This window comes from Leucoraja erinacea, chromosome 6, assembly GCF_028641065.1.
Source record: "Leucoraja erinacea ecotype New England chromosome 6, Leri_hhj_1, whole genome shotgun sequence".
NCBI lineage: Eukaryota > Metazoa > Chordata > Chondrichthyes > Rajiformes > Rajidae > Leucoraja > Leucoraja erinaceus.
Genome location: NC_073382.1, coordinates 37,601,206 through 37,618,829, shown reverse-complemented (window position 1 = coordinate 37,618,829; position 17,624 = coordinate 37,601,206). Strand labels below are relative to the sequence as shown.

The window sequence follows — 17,624 nt, the reverse complement described above, 5'->3', positions numbered from 1 at the left end:
CTCTTGTTTCCTCTTGCACTTCAAAGATGTGCAGGTTTGCAGATTAATTGGCTTTGGTAAAGATTGTAAATTGTCTCTAGTGTGTAGAATAGTGCTAGTGTTCTGGGATCGCTGGTTGGTGTGGATTTGTTGTGGTGAATGGCCTGTTTCCATGCTGTATCTATAGACTAAAAATTGCCATGCCTCCTCCTTTGAAGACCAGGGCTAAGCTGCTGGGACAAACCTGAGATTGCCATCATCATTGCACATGTGCTCTGATGGCGAGGGACAGTGCCCCCATGTGGTCCTGGATTTTGTTACCACTGTAAATAGAATGAACCATGTGAGTGTATTCTAATGCAAATGTCGATGTGGTCACTGTCGAACTGTGGTGTCATTCCCTGATGCCACACCTTTCAAACCCACTCTTGCATTCAATGTCATAGATGATGCTTGTTTGCCTTGAGAAAGCCAGCAACATTATTCAACTACACTTGTACCCCATTCATTCTCTCAGCCACTTATTCATAAGGCAGAAGATACAAAAGCGAGAAACTACATTCTGCCAGATTCAAAACTACCTGTTTACTGCTGTTTAACAGACTCTTGAATGTATCTCTCATCAGCTATGTGCATATTCATGATAATCCAATTTACCTTTCAGTGGCCCTTTTAATTCCCTTTAACTGTAACATTATATTCTGTAGTCTGCTTATTTCCTCTTTTCATGTTGAACTCATATATGGTATGTTCTGGAAGGAACTGCAGATGCTGGATTACATTGAAGATAGACACAAAATGCTGGAGTAACTCAGCAGGACAGGCAGCATCTCCAGATAAACATACCTTTCCTTCTATCCAGAGATGCTGCCTGTCCCACTGAGTTACTCCAATATTTTGTGTCTATCTTATGGTATGTTCTGCTTGGATAGCACACAAAACCAAATGTATCACTGAATCTTGGTACACACATGATAATAATAAAAAAACGAAGCTAACACAATACCACTATTTTACCTTATCACATACTCTGATCAATTTGCTGTATAAAAAAAACCTAAATATTTGTTTTGAATATTTTAAATAATTTGGCAAACACAGCCCTCCAAAGATAGAGAACTCCAACAATTTAGAACTTCTGAGTAGATAATTTTCTCATCTCAGTTCAATATAGACAATAATTTATCCAAAGACCATGTCCCTAGATCAGGAATTCCCACCAAGAATCTTGTTTTGGACATACCATTAATGTGAAATTTAAAGAACCTGTACCAAGTTATTATAGTGATTGTGTTCAAAAGGACAGAATGTAACATTTTCATATATCATGATATATCAACACTGATTTGGAAAAAAGTTGTAACTTAATTGTATTTATACAATGCAGGGTTGATTCTGCAAAATGAACTCCAATATTATTGGTAGACACAATATGCTGGAGTAACTCAGCGGAACAGGCAGAATCTCAGGAGAGGAATGGGTGACATTTCAGGTCGAGACCCTTCTTCAGACTGACTGAAGTCTGAAGTTCAGTCTGAAGGGTGTCAACCTGAAACGTCACCCATTCCTTCTCTCCAGAGATACTGTCTGTACTACTGAATTACTCCAGCATTTTGTGTTATCTTTGGTTTAAACCAACATCTGAGTTCCTTCATACACATGAGATATTATTGGTCTGCTTCATTAGAACCATACAGCTGTTGGATGGTTTTTAGTGTGTGTGTTTGAGATAAGGAAACATAGTCATTGTGTTACAGCAAATGGACTGTACAAAAGGCACACTGGTAGTGACAGTAACCCACATAATTCAAGTTGGCAAGCATAAATAAGTATTCAATTGAGCAGGAAATATAAGGCAACAAAGTAGAATCAAATTAGCAGACTTACAAAGGAAATATAATTAAACCAATAATATAAATACAATAATCAAATGAAAGTGATCGATGAAAGAAATGTGGAGTAATTCAGTGATGTCAGTACATAAAGCAGGCTGACATACCAGTGCATAAGAACGGCGTGGCACAGTAAACTGACATCTTATGTGTGAGATGTTAAATGAAAGCACTACCTGCCTTCACAGATTAATTTAGAAAATCTAATTGCATTATTTAAAGAAGAGTAAGTATAGTATTCTTAGGAGACAACCTAATATTTAACAATATTTTAAAAGAGAAAATTATCTACTCATTTTATTGGACCTTGTCAATTGTAATACTGTGAAACCTACCCAAAGAGCTAATCCAGAAAGATTTCAGGCTTCTGGTTTCTAATATTGCAAGCACAATTTCAGAGTGTAGTGCTCATTGCAGATCTAACATGGTTTAACCCAGAATGTGCGGTGATATCTTGGAGGACTGGTATTTTTTATAAATTATGCAGACAAACATGGCCTTGCAGATTTTGGGATGTCCTAATGATGTGTTTCTCAGATGTTATTACATGTTTTAAGAAATCTATGGCCAAGGGATAAATCACCTTTACCTCAGAATAAAATATTATTTTCATTGTGTTTTTGAGAAAAATTGAAAATATTAAATCTTATGTTTGGAAAGATTTGGAATTTCTATTAAATTTCACCTTTACATGTCTTTCATTCCAAAAAGCAGGCTTTGGGTACAGTAAAATAGTAAGCACATCTATCCTTTTCCTCCCAAGCATAAACCCTTGTCCTAATTTCTATTTGACATTAGATTTCCATATGCTCATTAGTTTCTGACAAACAATTCACACTGCTGTACTATTTTTGGATTATCATTATTTATATCTGGTTAATGTTTCTAAGAGGCTGTACGTGTTCTTGACTAATATACTAACATGGTTGATCACATTTATTATTAGGAAGGTAGGCAGAAAATGCTGTTGTAACTCAATGGGTCAGGCAGCATCTCTGGTGAGAAGGAATCATTGATGTTACGGGTTGAGACCCTTCAGACTGATGTCAGAGGAGGGGGAGGGACAAAGATAGAATGTAGTCGAAGACAGTTAGACTAGTGGGAGAACTGGGAAGGGGGATGGGATAGAGAGGGAAAGCAAGGGCTATCTGAAGTTAGAGAAGTCAATGTTCATACTGCTGGGTGTAAACTACCCAAGTAAAATATGAGGTGCTGGTCCTCACTCTGACAATGGATGAGGCCCAGGGCAGAAACATTATTGGGAACATTGGCTTGGATTGTACCTGTTTTTTTCAATGTCAGTGCCAGCCAGCTTGAGTGTGGAAGCCGAGAATGTACTGATCAAGCTCCATCAGTGATTGCTGTGTTACATTCTGCTGCTGGATTCTGCGCTGAATACTGCAGAGGAATAGGAGCTTGTTGACATTTATGATTCTTTTTAAAGTCTTCATACTTATTTCTTAATTCATTGTTTACTGTTTTGAGAAGGTTCTGGGTGTCAAGATCAGAAACACTTTAAAATAACTGAAATGCTTGGCAGCTTTGACAGACAGCGAAGGTGCGTTTTCACCAGTTTTATAGATGGGGCTTGTTCTGCCTTATCATTGTGTCCTGCTATTTTAATTTCTTATTTTTCAGAACCTGGAAGTCATTGGTATTAAATGCTCATCCCTAAGTGGGTGTTGTTCCAGACCATTTCAGAGATTGTTATTAAGAGTCAGCTACACGGATGAGTGTGGAGTTAACTAGAGATCAAAACCAAGCAAAGATGATTTACTTATCTCTGTCTTCCTCTGAATAATATTGAGTGATCCAGTTAGGATTTCACAACAATCCTGTAGCTTTTACAGTTTCACTTGTGTTTCCACAAATTTCAAACTATTAAATACATTTAAATTTCATAGCATCCATGGTTTGTTTTTAATTCAGGTTCCCCAACAATTCATCCAAAATTACGAGTCTGGTAATTTAGACATTATGTTACTGCCATACCATGTGGTATGTGGCCTTGTCAGTCTCACCACACTGGGCAACAAAATAACCTTCCTGAAGGTTGGGAGGTTAACCGTTCAATATCATCAAAATGCAGTAATGATTCTGAGTGGTTACCTTCATTCAGCAAAATTTTGTTTAAAAAAAAATATTTCAACATCACAAATGAAAATGAGCCAAAAATACCTTGGTGTTCAATTCATATGCACTGACTAATACATTTGCAACAAATGTTAGTTTGTCAATCAAATAAAATGATTGTCTTTGAAATATTTTTTGGGGGTGTTTTTATCATGTTATTGATAATACATCTCTGGAAAATGCTGTTATGTTTTTGCTTTGTCTGTCCATAATTTTCAGGTTAAATTCCATCCCCTCCACAAAAAAAAGCAACGTGTTTTACTTTACAGGATACAAAATAACCACTTATTTGTCCATCAAAATAAATGAACATGGGAAAGATCTATTTAAGATGCTTTTTGTCCTAAATATTACATCACACTGCCTCAACACAGCCAACACATCAAAAACTTGGCCCACCCTGGTTATTCTTTCTTCTCCCTGCACCCGTTTGGCATAAGGTACAGAAGCTTGAAAGTGCGCACCACTAAACTCAGGAATAGCTTCTACCCCTCTGTTATCAGGCTTCGGAAGAGTCTTTCCATAAACCAGGGTACTGTCCGATTCAGCTCTCCCCCATTGTGCTCATTCAACTTGGTCTATGGAACTGATGTACTGTATCTTCCCCATTGCTATGGATTATACTTGACTTGAAAGAATGGTAAATCTGATCTGTTTGGATAACATGCAAAGTAAAGCCTTTCACTGTACCTTGGTACACATGGCAATAATAAACTTAAAACCCTAAACATTTCTATAATTGAAAGAACCCTGGATGCTTTGCAATGTAGTAAGTACTTAAATTAAGCACTAAAATATATAGAGTGTGATATATAATGGGGGATATAAAGGCTGACCATTTATTTTAATTGCCATGTTTTTTGTATCCATTGCTTGTGCTCAGTTCAGTAGCATAGACTCATTAAGAGTATTTAATATTCGTAGGAATCATATTACATTATGTTTTGGTGTGCACGCTCGACTAATTACTGGCCTATGTAGGGATTTTCTTTAGTTTGTAAACATGTGTGAAATAATCATTCAAACAAGGAATTGTCTTAATTTAAATCTATATAACTTAATGTTATTATATATTTGTTCTTTACTAACAAGAGTAGCAGATTAATATATTGTACCATGTATCTTTAAGAACACACTGAACAAATAACTGTTCCACAAATATCTTAGCGAGTAAAACACAAAGTGCTGGAGTAACTCGTTAGGTGAGGCAGCATCTGGGGAGAGAATGGACAGGCGACTCTTCTTTAAACTGATAGTAAGATATCCAAAATATCACAAATATCCCAGAGAGTAGGTTTGCCTGATTAGTTTCAATACCTCTGTATCTTTCATTGATTTCAGCAATATAATTGTGGTTATTATAATCAATGCTGTACAATAAATTGTGAGATTATAATCACCAGATGAAACAAACCATAGTTATCTAGTTTTGAACGTGGTATTTTACTCCGAATGGAAGAAAATAGGGACCTGACTATGAAATGGTTACTTATCTTATGACTTGTTATTTGTGTTGCAAAGCACAATATGCACACTGACTCAGCAGGTCAATTTTTGCAAAGTCCAGCATAAATTCTTATGTTATCCAAAACAGCTTTCCTTTGGAACTAAAAATAATTGATTATGTTGTGAAATTTTGGAGTTTAAGACCCATTTAAAATAATAAATGATCTCAGTGAAACATTACTATATGCACACAGTATGGAATATATACAGGATGTGTAGGAACTGCAGATACTGGTCGGAAGAAGGGACTTGACCTGAAATATCATCCATTCCTTCTATCCAGAGAGGTCAGTGGAAAAAGTAGGCTATGTGGTAGGAAACCTTGTTTCTTTAACAAATAAGCATTGTCCTTAAAGTTACTGGCATACCCAACCAGAAGCCCAATTCTGTGCATCACTTGACTCACATGGAGTTCAAAGATGCAGTTCTGTGCATATAGTTTTCAGAAAATGTAAGTGTGGTGAAAGCAAAGTATGTTCAAAACATTTCCTCGTACATTCAAATGTTGACTTAAAACAGTTTCTTGTGTCCTGTTTTTCCCATTTCACCAGGATGATGTGGCGAGGAAAGATGTGGCTGGAAAAGTAATTGTGTGTTAATAAAACATTATATTTATAATACTCCAATCATGCCACAAAATTCTCAATCAGTGACAATTCTTCATAATTTGTGGGTTGATTAATGCCGCTCTTTGGTTTCCTTAAAAAACAAATAGGGTCTTATCTTTAAATTGTCCATTATTTTGATGAATTTGCAAGAATTGCTGATGAATCGTCTATTAAATATGCCATGGCAAGTTATGGTTCATTAAGAGCTAACATAAGAACATTGTAATAACTTGACAAATCTTAAGGCAATGCCAATTAATCTATTTGGCAGAATACTTTTTTTTTGTTCCAGTTATATTTGGCAGTTTGCTTTAAAGGATTATTAAAAATGAAAATATTGTTTTCCTTTTTTATTACTTTGTCTCACTCAATTCAATTTTTCCTCTCAACCTTCATTTCTCTTTTGGTACCCGACTTGAATACTACCGATACATTTTCTTTCCTCTCTCATATACTCTTGCTACTTCATCAATCTTTACATTTGGTTAGTTAAGGAGTGGGATAATAATACCATTGTTATTGCAGGTTCCTGATACCTCTCTGATCTTGCTGCAGCATTATCAGATCAATACTTCCAACAAACATGGTTTAAGAGGTCTTCTGAGCTTGAAGAAGCGATAATAGCATGTTTTATAATAATTAAAATAAAATAGCATGTTTTATGAATGTAAAATAGAAACACTGGATTCCATCTGGCATTCAAAGCATTCTTCTGCTTAGAAAGTGTCTGTAAAGCTGCAGCAAATAAGGAATTCACTGTTCCATTTGATATCTGGGGCATATGCCAAATAAGCACTGACTCTTGTATGGTGATTCAATAATTCAGATGCTCCATCCTATCTGAGTTGTGTAAGTAGAAGGTTTCCCAGAAATAATTTTAATGTGAGGTAATTCTACATTTATGTTCAAGTAAATAAAAAGAACATTCAAAACTCTTCCTCCTTTAACAAACATACATTGTGATTTATTAGTCTTAACAATATCTCTGGTGAGGATGCGATAAATATGTTGTGTTTTATTGCACCAAAGTTAATAAAACCAACCAAGAAGAAAATAGAATAAATACTGTGATTTTTTTATATTTGAGATACAATTAGTGCGTCAATAAAATGTTAATATTTTCAGGAAAGAGAGAAGTCTGAATTTCCATCATATGCTGCTGTATTTCACCTGGGCCGAGCAAATAGAATGCCTGTAAATTTGCAACAAAACTATTATTTCTAAGGAACTTCCGCCTGCATTTTATTCTCCATAAGTGTGCAGTAAAAAAAAAAAATCATAATGAGTAACAATAGATTTATATTATCCTGACATTTAATTCCCACAAGCATAGGCCTGGATCCTTCTTAGGCTTAGCCATGATAGTTAATTATCTACAAAAAAGCAAGTGTGAGAAAGGTTTACTGAATCATTAAGATAATTTAATCAGAGAAAGAAACAATATGTATGACATTAAAAAAAAAAAAAATCAGATGTCATTTTAATGAAACATCTTTCACAATTCCAATACCATTAGTGGCTGTGATTTGTCATCGACTTAAATATTGTTTTCATAAGACTTCCATGAGAAACTATTTTAAATGTATTTGACAGATTTCAAAGAGTATTTCAACTGCTTATGTTTTCTGGCTGAAATACTTGAGGTATATCTGCGTTTAGCCAAATCTCCCAGAAAAGTATTTTAAATAAATAAATGTAAACTATACCAAAATGAAAACCTGCTTTACTACATAGTTCATGGAGATGCTATGTACTATCTCATGAATTAAATTAACTCAGTATCAATTCTCACACATTATATATGTGGGAAAATTGTGGTGAACAGTGAAACAACATTTAAATACCACAGCAGTGTTATGAAAATCAAGATTTTCAATCAATTCAAACAAATATGGAGTGGAATATTGTGGAATGCCTAACTATTTGAATCCCATATGAATGCAAGGTGATTACTTTTAAAGAGGAAAACCAATGGATATAGAAAATTACTGAATAAATACTGACCAGCTAATGGCATATATTTGTAGAGACCTCTACTGGGGATGTTAATGCAAACTGTTCAAACAGTATTCCAGATCTCATATTGACTGCCTCTTTTACTAAAATTGCTTGATAAATGCATCATTCTGCTGACCCCTAACTCATATTCTGGTTGCAGAATACCAGAAATCTTGATAGAAATCTGGTTAATTGAAAAACTGCAACTCCATGATAACAACTGGTTAAAATGAATAATGGTAAACCCTGTTAAAATGAATAATGGTAAACCCTGTTAAAATGTTGCTCTCTGACGAATGTTTTTAAATGTATTTTTGTTTTATTTGGCTTTAAATAGCCACTTAAAACAATTTGCTATTTTTAATTCAACTGCATTTATAATTTCTATTTTGTTAAACTATATATTGTATGTAAAAAAAATATGTCACACAAATAGCCAGTTTGAACACCTGGTGGTGTAATATAACTACCCCTTTCAGTTTTTTTTCCCCCTTTAAGTGTACAGACAATACATACAGTTTTGTACAATCCATCATATAGCCCTGCGTGGCCCCAGTGCACTCACTGATTTGTGCAACTCTGAGATGAATATTAAAGACCCTGAGGTCTCTTTCTAATTTAAAAGTGCAGAATGCATACAAAGACATCCACTTAAAGTATAAGAGCTTCATAATAATATTAGGGGTGTGCTAGTCCCTCAAAGGTTTGCTGGAAGGCCAATTTGATCCTAATTATAAAGACGGCTGAAGCTAGAACCAAACTGAAACTGTGCATTGTACATCATCTAAAACACACAGAGATCAACTGCAACAGGTATATTATGTCCTGCAGCAAAGCTGCAATGTACTGATGGATTTCTGAACATCATGCGCTATTTTTGATGTCATCTAGGAATAAGCAAAATGCTTTGGTTGGAGTTAACTCCTGGGATTTTTTTTTCTGTGATGAGAAGCAGTTCACCGGGTCCATTTTGTAACTAAAATGTTCAACTTGAATAAATGTGTTGTGAAGAAACAACAATCTTACCAGCACACTTTAGATGTAATGCCACTTTAGTTAAAAACTATATTGTAGCCCAAAAGATAATAAGACCGCAACGTCCCTTTAGAAGCAATAACACCCAAAACGATTACTTATACCTACTGCCATCATAACACCTTCAGTTGAACTCCTTGGATCCTTGATCAAATTCAAATGTTTCAGTGGACATGTGTTTGTGCTGCACACCCCTTGTTTAAATATCCGTTCAAGGTGACAATCTGGTGCCAATGCACTTTCACCTCAAACATTGATGCTAACCAGAGAGAAAAAAACCCAGATAATTATAAATAAATACTGTATATAAACAACTCTCTGGCTCAGAACTGACTGCACGTGGCCTGTTTTTCGAGAACTTCGAGGTAGTCTGGCTCAACGTGAAACTTTGCCTTGAGTTCCAGATAGTCATTTCTAATTTGCTCAGCATATAAATTACTGGGTGCCCCATACAGCACCGTCTCCCTCATCCCTTCTGGATGTAAATATTGACGTCTAACTTCATAGTTTGGTGAGTAATTATAGTTTGGTGGGCTGCCATAATTATAGTCAACACTGTTCCCACTGGGCGACACCTTCTCGGGTTCTAAAATCCCACGGTAGAAATGATCTACATCTTGCACTGTGGAGATTTCTTCATGTGGCTCTATGACGCTGATGCTGTATGTGGGGCTACTCAGCTGGTTCTCCCTCTCCTCCTCTGGGTGGTTTCTGTAGGCGACTTTCAGCTCCTGTAAATCCCTGTAGTCGTCCACTGCATTGCCTTCCCTGGATCTGTAGATGGGGTTCTTGCACATGTGTCCCAGAGGCTGGGGGATGTACTCGTACACTTGACTGACTGGACCCTTGGCTTTGGGGGCCGACCTGTGGCTGTAAACACTGTACTGCAAGTTGAAGGAGCTCACGTCCGAGTTGTTGGTGCTGGCCCGATCGCTCTGGGCCTTTTTCCGACGTTTCATCACCACCACGAAGAGGCCAGCGGCAACGAACACGGATGTGATGAAAACCAAAAGTAAGCTCAGGATGAGGACGGAGAGCGGCACCGAGCCGGTGTCTGAGATGTACTGAAGCGGGGTGGCCGCGGTGGTGGGTATTTCTGTGGACTGGGTAACGGAGGGACTGGGAGTCGACACCACTACATTTGAGTAATCGGGGCAGATTATATCGGATTTAATCGTTCGCAGGTCTTTTCCTGCGAACCTTTTGGGCGATTCACAGATCACGTCATTTATAAGCGTGCCAGTATTAAACTTTTCCAGCCAAAGCTTCATGCCCACTATATCACATGTACAATCCCAGGGATTTTCGTACAGCTCGATCTGTATTAAAGATTTAAGTTGCTCGAGGACTCCAACCACAGGCAGGGAGGTGAAACGGTTACTCCGCAAACTGAGCCTGGTCAAATTCAAACCAAGAAAGATATCCCCGGGAAAGGCCCTCAGCAGGTTGTTATTTATAAAGAGCAGCTGCAAACTGGGCACCGGCCGAAAGGTGCCGTGCACTATCACTTTGATGGCATTGTACTCTAGGTAGAGATACTGCAAGCTTCGCAGGCCGTCAAATATCTCTGAAGTGAGTCTTTCGATGTAATTACCATTGAGATAAAGTCGGCGCAAATGTGTCAGGTTCATAAAAGCACGGTCCTGAACCACGGTTATTTTATTGTTGCCAAGGTGCAGTAAATCTAATCCTGGCGTGTCAAAGAAATCGGAGCGTCGCACGGTCAGAATGTAATTCCCAGTGAGGTACATCTTTTTGGGATTATAGGGCTTTGGCTCCAGCTCCGATATTCTTTCGATTTTTCTTTCCTGGCAATTAACGTTAAGACCGAGGTCGGATATCTGCATGTTGCACGTGCATTGGCGAGGGCACACTAAAGGCACAGGAGGCTTGGTCTGATAGGCGAAAATTGGACCATAGTTGTATCCTTCTTTTAAGGAGGGGCCCTTGGAGGTGGCGCGCACACGTGGTACTTTGGGGAGGCGAGTGCCTTTAGGGGCCTTGGCTGCGAACTTGGATACAGGCGAAGAAGTAATGAAGGAGGTTGCCGGCGCTGGAGTGGTGTAGAAATAACCGTGTGTGGTCAAAGGGGGCACGGGTTTCCAATCCGAGTCCATGTTCAATCTCCTGGGACATAGTTCCTGCTTGGCGACCTCGTCCAGGTCCCTGCCATGGAGCCGGAAAGGCGTCTCACAAACAACCTCCCCGACCAAGGCAGTGTAAGAGATGCTCTCCAGCCAGGCCTTGAGAGCTATGAGATCGCAGGTGCAGTTCCAGGGGTTTTCCTCCAGCTGCAGTTCGACCACTCTGTCCATGTGCTCCAAAAGCCCCGCGTAGGGCAACATCTTGAGCCTGTTGCCCCGCAAGTCAAGGTGGGTGAGAGGGACGTGTTTGAAAATGTTGCTGGGCAAGGTGCTGAGGAGATTGTCGTTCAGTATTAGGACTTGCAGCATGTGTAGTTTACTGAGGGAACCGCCTTCGATCGAGCTGATGTAGTTATAATCTAGCTGGAGATATTCCAAATTTTCCAGTCCAGAAAAAGTATCATCTCGTATCGCTACCAATTTATTATTATTGAGGTGCAGCCTCCGAGTCGCCCGCAGCCCGTTGAAAGCGCCCGCTTCGATGTCCTGTATCTCGTTGCCACCCAGATGTAGTATAGCAACCCCAGTGAAATTAATAAACTCGTTCGAGTACAGTCGATGGAGCAGATTCCCGGTTAGAAAGAGATGGTAGACAGAGAACCGCGGCGGACTGATCTGCAGCAGGCTGATGATCTCGCTGTTCTCACAACCCACGACCAGCACTTCGTCTTTCTCTTCGCAGGAGCAGAGATTTTCACAAATCTCTCCGTAGCTTTCGATGGTTTCAGCCCAAGATAGGACGAAGGATGCAAAAGCGATGGTCTGCGTTATCCAGGCATACATTTTCATGGTCCGAGCGCGGATCCGTGTTCAGTCTAGTGCTCTGTTACAGTTTATCACCTTCAGAAGATAAGAAAGAATGTAAATACTTTCCATTGCAAGCGATCGACTAACGTCACCAACATAACTGCCCCCCCTCCCCCAACATCCCCGCCTCCAACACACACAAACATACACCCCGCCATCATCACCACTTTCAAGGGAGTGGGCTATTTTCTGAGGACAGATTCGTTTGGTGAAATTGCCATCAGCTTCTCAACTGATCGCTGCAATGACGTCGAGGTCATCAAAAGTTAAAATGACATCCCCGGTATAATTTCAGGAATCTGATCGCTTCTCAGTTCCATGCCAGATCCTTCAGTGGCGACAGTTCAATGCATTGGGCGAGGAGACGTATTCGGTGGACAAGGAATGATTGGAGTCTCTGTTAGTTGAGATAGGAAGTTGCATTTTGTGTTAGCATCGCTTATCACACATTTGCGTTAACATCACTCCACCATCAACATGTCTTTGACTAGATTTCAGAAATGTGTCTTCAGTTAAACGTTTATTTTGCAACAATAAAGCCCTAGGTTGGTAAGTAGAACACTTCTAAGTTCTTTATTTATAGAAAATCGTGACCTTTCGATAAAGAACCCTTGACTAAAAATAGCTCTCACCGAACATATGCACATTTGCAAATAATTCCAAATAAGATGTTAATTTGTTTTCACATAAATCACTCAGTACAACGTAGCCCACGCTTCCAGTTATACGCAGCTGAGTGCTTTCAGAAGCAATTGCGGTTCATATTCTTCACAGAAGATGACAAAGTAATGATGAGCGTGGTTTTATTTTTTTTCTCCCTCGCTCTCATTCGAACTGAATACTGATTTCTTCCCCCAACTGAGTTACCCCATCCCTCCAAACAGTGGCGGGTTTGAAGAACAGTTCGGCACATTCAGCCATATCTGACGTCGCGTTTCCATGCGAAATTTCGCAAAAGCAGCCTCGTGAAAGTACAGTAGTTAGATCGGAAAATTTGGCTAAAGCCGATCGCCAACGTTACAAAGCAGGAACTGCTGGTTATAATAGGCGAGAACTGTCGCAGACCCTCATCCCTCAGGGTAAAAGACACACAAGTTGATTAAAGGCAAGCCAATAATCCCAAATAATACCCAAATTTCATCTAGCTGAAACAAATCCGTTTTCCTGCCGCTATTTTTTCATTCAACCACTGCATCGCACAGGCTTCGCAAAAAGACATGTAAATTTCTACCTACTGATGCTGAAAATCACTTCGTTTCGAGCATGGTTGCTTTTGCTCGACTCAATCTTTTGCAACCTCAAGGATACGAATGCACAAGGTTGCAGCGCAACATTTAAACAAAGCGCAATTAAACGTTTAGGCATTTCAACACGATTATTAGGACCCCCCACCCCCACCCCATCCCATTATGGACGAATGAGAACCGTGCTCTTTCCCCCTTTATCAACAGCGTCTCCCATCGTTTTCCTCGATGCTGTATGCATGGGCAAATGTTACTTCGTCCACCCACGCACCTCCCACCCCGATCATCCCACCTCCCCAAATAAAAGAAAGTTCACAATTTTATCTAATATATCAGCATAGAATGCAAAGATGGAAAACGTTAAACTTCAGGATTAGCACAATACGCACAAGGATAAATCAGCGGTATTCAATGAATGCCCGACAACGCGTCTCTCCGGATCACTGCTATCTGTGTTTCATGTTTTAATGCCAGAAGATTGATTTATTTTCATTATTTTGCTTATGTCCAATACTTTCCACCCGTTACGTCTAGCATAAAGAAATAGATTTACAAATAAGACCCTTTCTTACTTCCAGAACCGAGAGATAACGCTCGCCAAATTCAGTTACAATAAGATTTGAATTGACTTACCCGGCTCGGCTCCTGCGAGTTCATAATATTGCAGGAGGTGGTGCGTTTCCGGCCAGGATCCGAGTTAAACTGTTGGATGTGTGATTAGGAATGCTTAAAGTGGTTCTACTGGTTCCCGGTCTGCTGTGTGCTGCCGTTGCGAGGTTTTCACAGACTGCTTCAGATTATCAACACGACCGTGAGCCGATGGGAGACTTCGCTCACTTCACTTACAGCAACTTTACCCTGCGATTACTATGGCTAACCGAAAAAATAAAAATCGCCAGCCCAACACACCGCCTTCTTGTCCTTCATTTCGGCGCTAACAAAAAAAATCCTTCCATGATGACAGCGCTTCCTTTAATCGCGATCTGTAAAATATGGCAGTGGCGATCTCATCCACTGGCTGTGCCTTAAAGTGGAAAGTCGGGTGATGAAGCTGTGAAGTGTACTTGTCTAGAGAAATCCACGGTCGTATTAATGTGGATTTAAATCAACCCTCGGGGAATGCGGAAGGATGTCGCTCAAAGTCCTTATCGTGTATCCTTGCTTTTCCATTATCCAGAGCCATTGAAAGCCTAACGCCGCTGTCAACAGCAGCACGAATCCACGCTGTAATTTGAGGGACAAAATATCAAATTTGCAATGGAAGATGCATGTTGCGCAAATAATAGCTGGGAAATAAATCTTAAAGCCAGAATCTTCCACTAGTTTTGAATAGCACTCTTCATTCGGTTTTGTACGACGATGTATGTTGTTTTACATTCCACCTAGGCTGATCCAGTCCATATTTTTAAGGGGGTAATAAATCAGCGCTAACAAACCATTTGCAGGAGCGTCAGTATTTAGTGTACTCAGCTTGGTTGTTTGTCATTCCAGCCATTTCCCAAATAACAGGCAAACAAGCAGCAAAAAAAAAGCTGTTCGTCTGAGGCCAGCATTGTATTGGCCAATAGATGGCAGTGCAGGGTGACACAAATAGATACTGACACAGAAAACTCCCTCTGTTTGACGTTGTCGATATCATGGAAAGAAGAACCTACATTGTGCGGAAACAGTTGATTTCGGAACAGTCACCTGGTGGTATTCGTTCGGGCTCCTATTTCCCACGACGACCACAGGTGTGATACTTCATTATGTACCAATCATTGTAATTAGCCGTGAAGTTGCAGAAAATGTATTTTAAATCACAATTAATAATCACCTAACAACCCCTCGTACAAACAATGCCTCACAACCAGTAAATATATATTTTTAACATTTTAAAGAGTTACCACTGCAATGCTAGAACAGAGGAATGTTTGTGATTCTTGCTCTGTTGGCAATATTTTTGTTGTTTTCTTTTGTCTGTTTTAGTTAAATTTAGTTTATTAGGTTGTGTATGTGTGTGTGTGTGTGTGGGCGGGTGGGAGATATATGGTTTTAGTCTCTTCCTTCGGGGGGATGCGACTTTTTCTTGTTGTGTCCCCCATCTCTGTCTGCGCTGAGGCCTAATGGCGGAGCTGTCGGCCTCGGGGCTGTGGCAGTATTCTGGCGTTCTGGCGGTGGTGGCCCGACTTCGGAGCTGTGGCGGCGTTCCGGCATTCTGGCGGCCCAACTTCGGAACTATGGCGGCTTTCCGGCGGTGACCCGACCAGAGCTGTGGCGGCGTTCCGGCGGGGGCGGGCCAACTTTGGAGGCTCGGCCGCGGGCCCATTGGACGACATCGTCGGGAGCCCGTAGGTCACAGGTTGGTGACCTGTTTTTCCGGAGCTCCCGCAACAACAGCTTCGTCCGCTGGACTGGAGGGTGGCAGCTTTGACCACCCCGGGCCACGGAGTTTGAAGTGGCCTGTTTGCGGAGCTTGGATTCAGCCGTGGGACTGACTTACTTACCATCACCCGGCGGGGTCACAACATCGGAGGCCTGGATCGCTTCAACGCAGAGGGAGAACAAGGAGGGAAGAGACAAAGACTTTAAGACTTTTGCCTTCCATCACAGTGAGGAGCAAAGATCTTATAGCGGAGCAAGATGGGTTACTCGCACGCAAACGTGTAGTATGCTCATGGGCGGATTCATGGGTGATTATAGGACCCATTTTAGCAACCAGTCCCCGCCATCTTGTTCCGCCATCTTGCTTCTGGCCAAAGATCGGATCTTTGTTTCCGCAGCGGGGAAAGGGAGTGTGGGGCCCGGGGCAGCGGGGAGAGGGAGTGTGGGGCCCGGGGCAGCGGGCAGAGGGAGTATGGGGCCCAGGTTAGCGGGGAGATGGAGTGTGGGGCCCGGGGAGAGGGAGTGTGGTGCCCGGGGCAGCGGGGAGAGGGAGTGTGGGGCCCGGGGTAGCGGGGAGAGGGAGTGTGTGGGGCCCGGTGAGAGGGGGTGTGGGGCCTGGGGTAGTGGGGTGAGGGGGTGTGGGGGGCCCAGGGCAGCGGGAAGAGGGAGTGTGGGGCCCGGGGCAGAGGGGAGAGGGAGTGTGGGGCCCGGGGCAGCGGGGAAAGGGAGTGTGGGGCAGCGGGGAGAGGGAGTGCGCGGCCCGGGGAGAGGGGGTGTGGGGCCCAAGGCAGCGGGGAGAGGGGGTGTGGGCAGCAGCGGGGAGAGGGGGAGTGTGGGGGCCCGGGGCAGCGGGGAGAGAGTGTGCGCGGCCCGGGGAGAGGGAGGGGGAGTGTGGGGCCCGGGGAGAGGGAGAGGAGGGAGTGTGGGGCCCGGGGAAGCGGGGAGAGGGAGTGTGGGGCACGCGGAGAGGGAGAGGGGGAGTGTGGGGGCAGAGGGGAGGGGGCAGCGGGGGAGAGGGAGTGCGCGGCCCGGGGAGAGGTAGTGCGCGGCCCCGGGAGAGGGTAGTCAGCGGCCCCGGGAGAGATTGCCGGTGGGGGGGAGGGGGGAATAAGGCCTAATGTGTGTGAAGTTGCGGGGAGGTTTACAATGTTTCTTATTTAATGTCCCTTGTCGAGTCTGAAATAAAGTTCATCATTAGATCAGAAGAAATATAATTGTGTGTGTTATATGATTATATACATTTATATCACATTCATGTATGTGTGTTTATAAACATTTTATTCTTTAACAAGAATTAACAGAATTATGAACTAACAGAATTATGAATCTAACCCTATATCACACACAAAAACTTCTCCCGCAATGTCAATTACCCTGCGAGTCGGCTCGGTTCCGGTTACTACAAAATCAACTCAAACACTGCTTGTGAGCTATTTAAAAAGGAATTATTTAAAAAACATTAAAAAAGACAATTACCAGAGTCAAATTTTATTCTTGACAAGAAGTATGAACTGACAGAATTATGAATCTATCCCTATATCACACACACAAACTGTTGCCCCGCAACATTGATTACACTGCGAGTCGGGTCGGGTCAGGTAGGCTCCGGTTACTAAAATGGACGGGGAAAAATGCCCAGGATCCCCTCTGTAGCGTACTACACGTCAGCCCATTGTATTTCACAGGAGTGGCCCATCTTGCTCTGCTCTAAGATCTTTGGTGAGGAGGTGCCTGGTGAACTCACTGTGGTGGATGTTAAATTTGTGTTTATTGTGTGCTTTTTATTATTTTTATTATATGTATGACTGCAAGGCACAACATTTCGTTCAGACCGAAAGGTATGGTGTACAATTTCTGGTGGTACTCAGTAGGTAAGGTAGCATTTATGGTGAGTATAACTGAGTTAATATTTGG

At 41.4% G+C, this 17,624-nt stretch overlaps 1 protein-coding gene across 1 annotated transcript; it reads right to left on the bottom strand.

Annotated features, from left to right (window-relative positions):
• Positions 1-6,772: 6,772 nt before the first annotated feature.
• LOC129697997 (SLIT and NTRK-like protein 5) lies at positions 6,773-14,070 on the bottom strand. The gene is made up of 2 exons (XM_055636804.1): positions 13,980-14,070; positions 6,773-12,135 (listed from the first exon to the last, which is right to left on the bottom strand). Exon 2 carries the CDS (start codon positions 12,082-12,084, stop codon positions 9,475-9,477), a length of 2,610 nt encoding a protein of 869 aa, XP_055492779.1. The 5' UTR covers positions 12,085-12,135; positions 13,980-14,070; the 3' UTR covers positions 6,773-9,474.
• Positions 14,071-17,624: the final 3,554 nt, after the last annotated feature.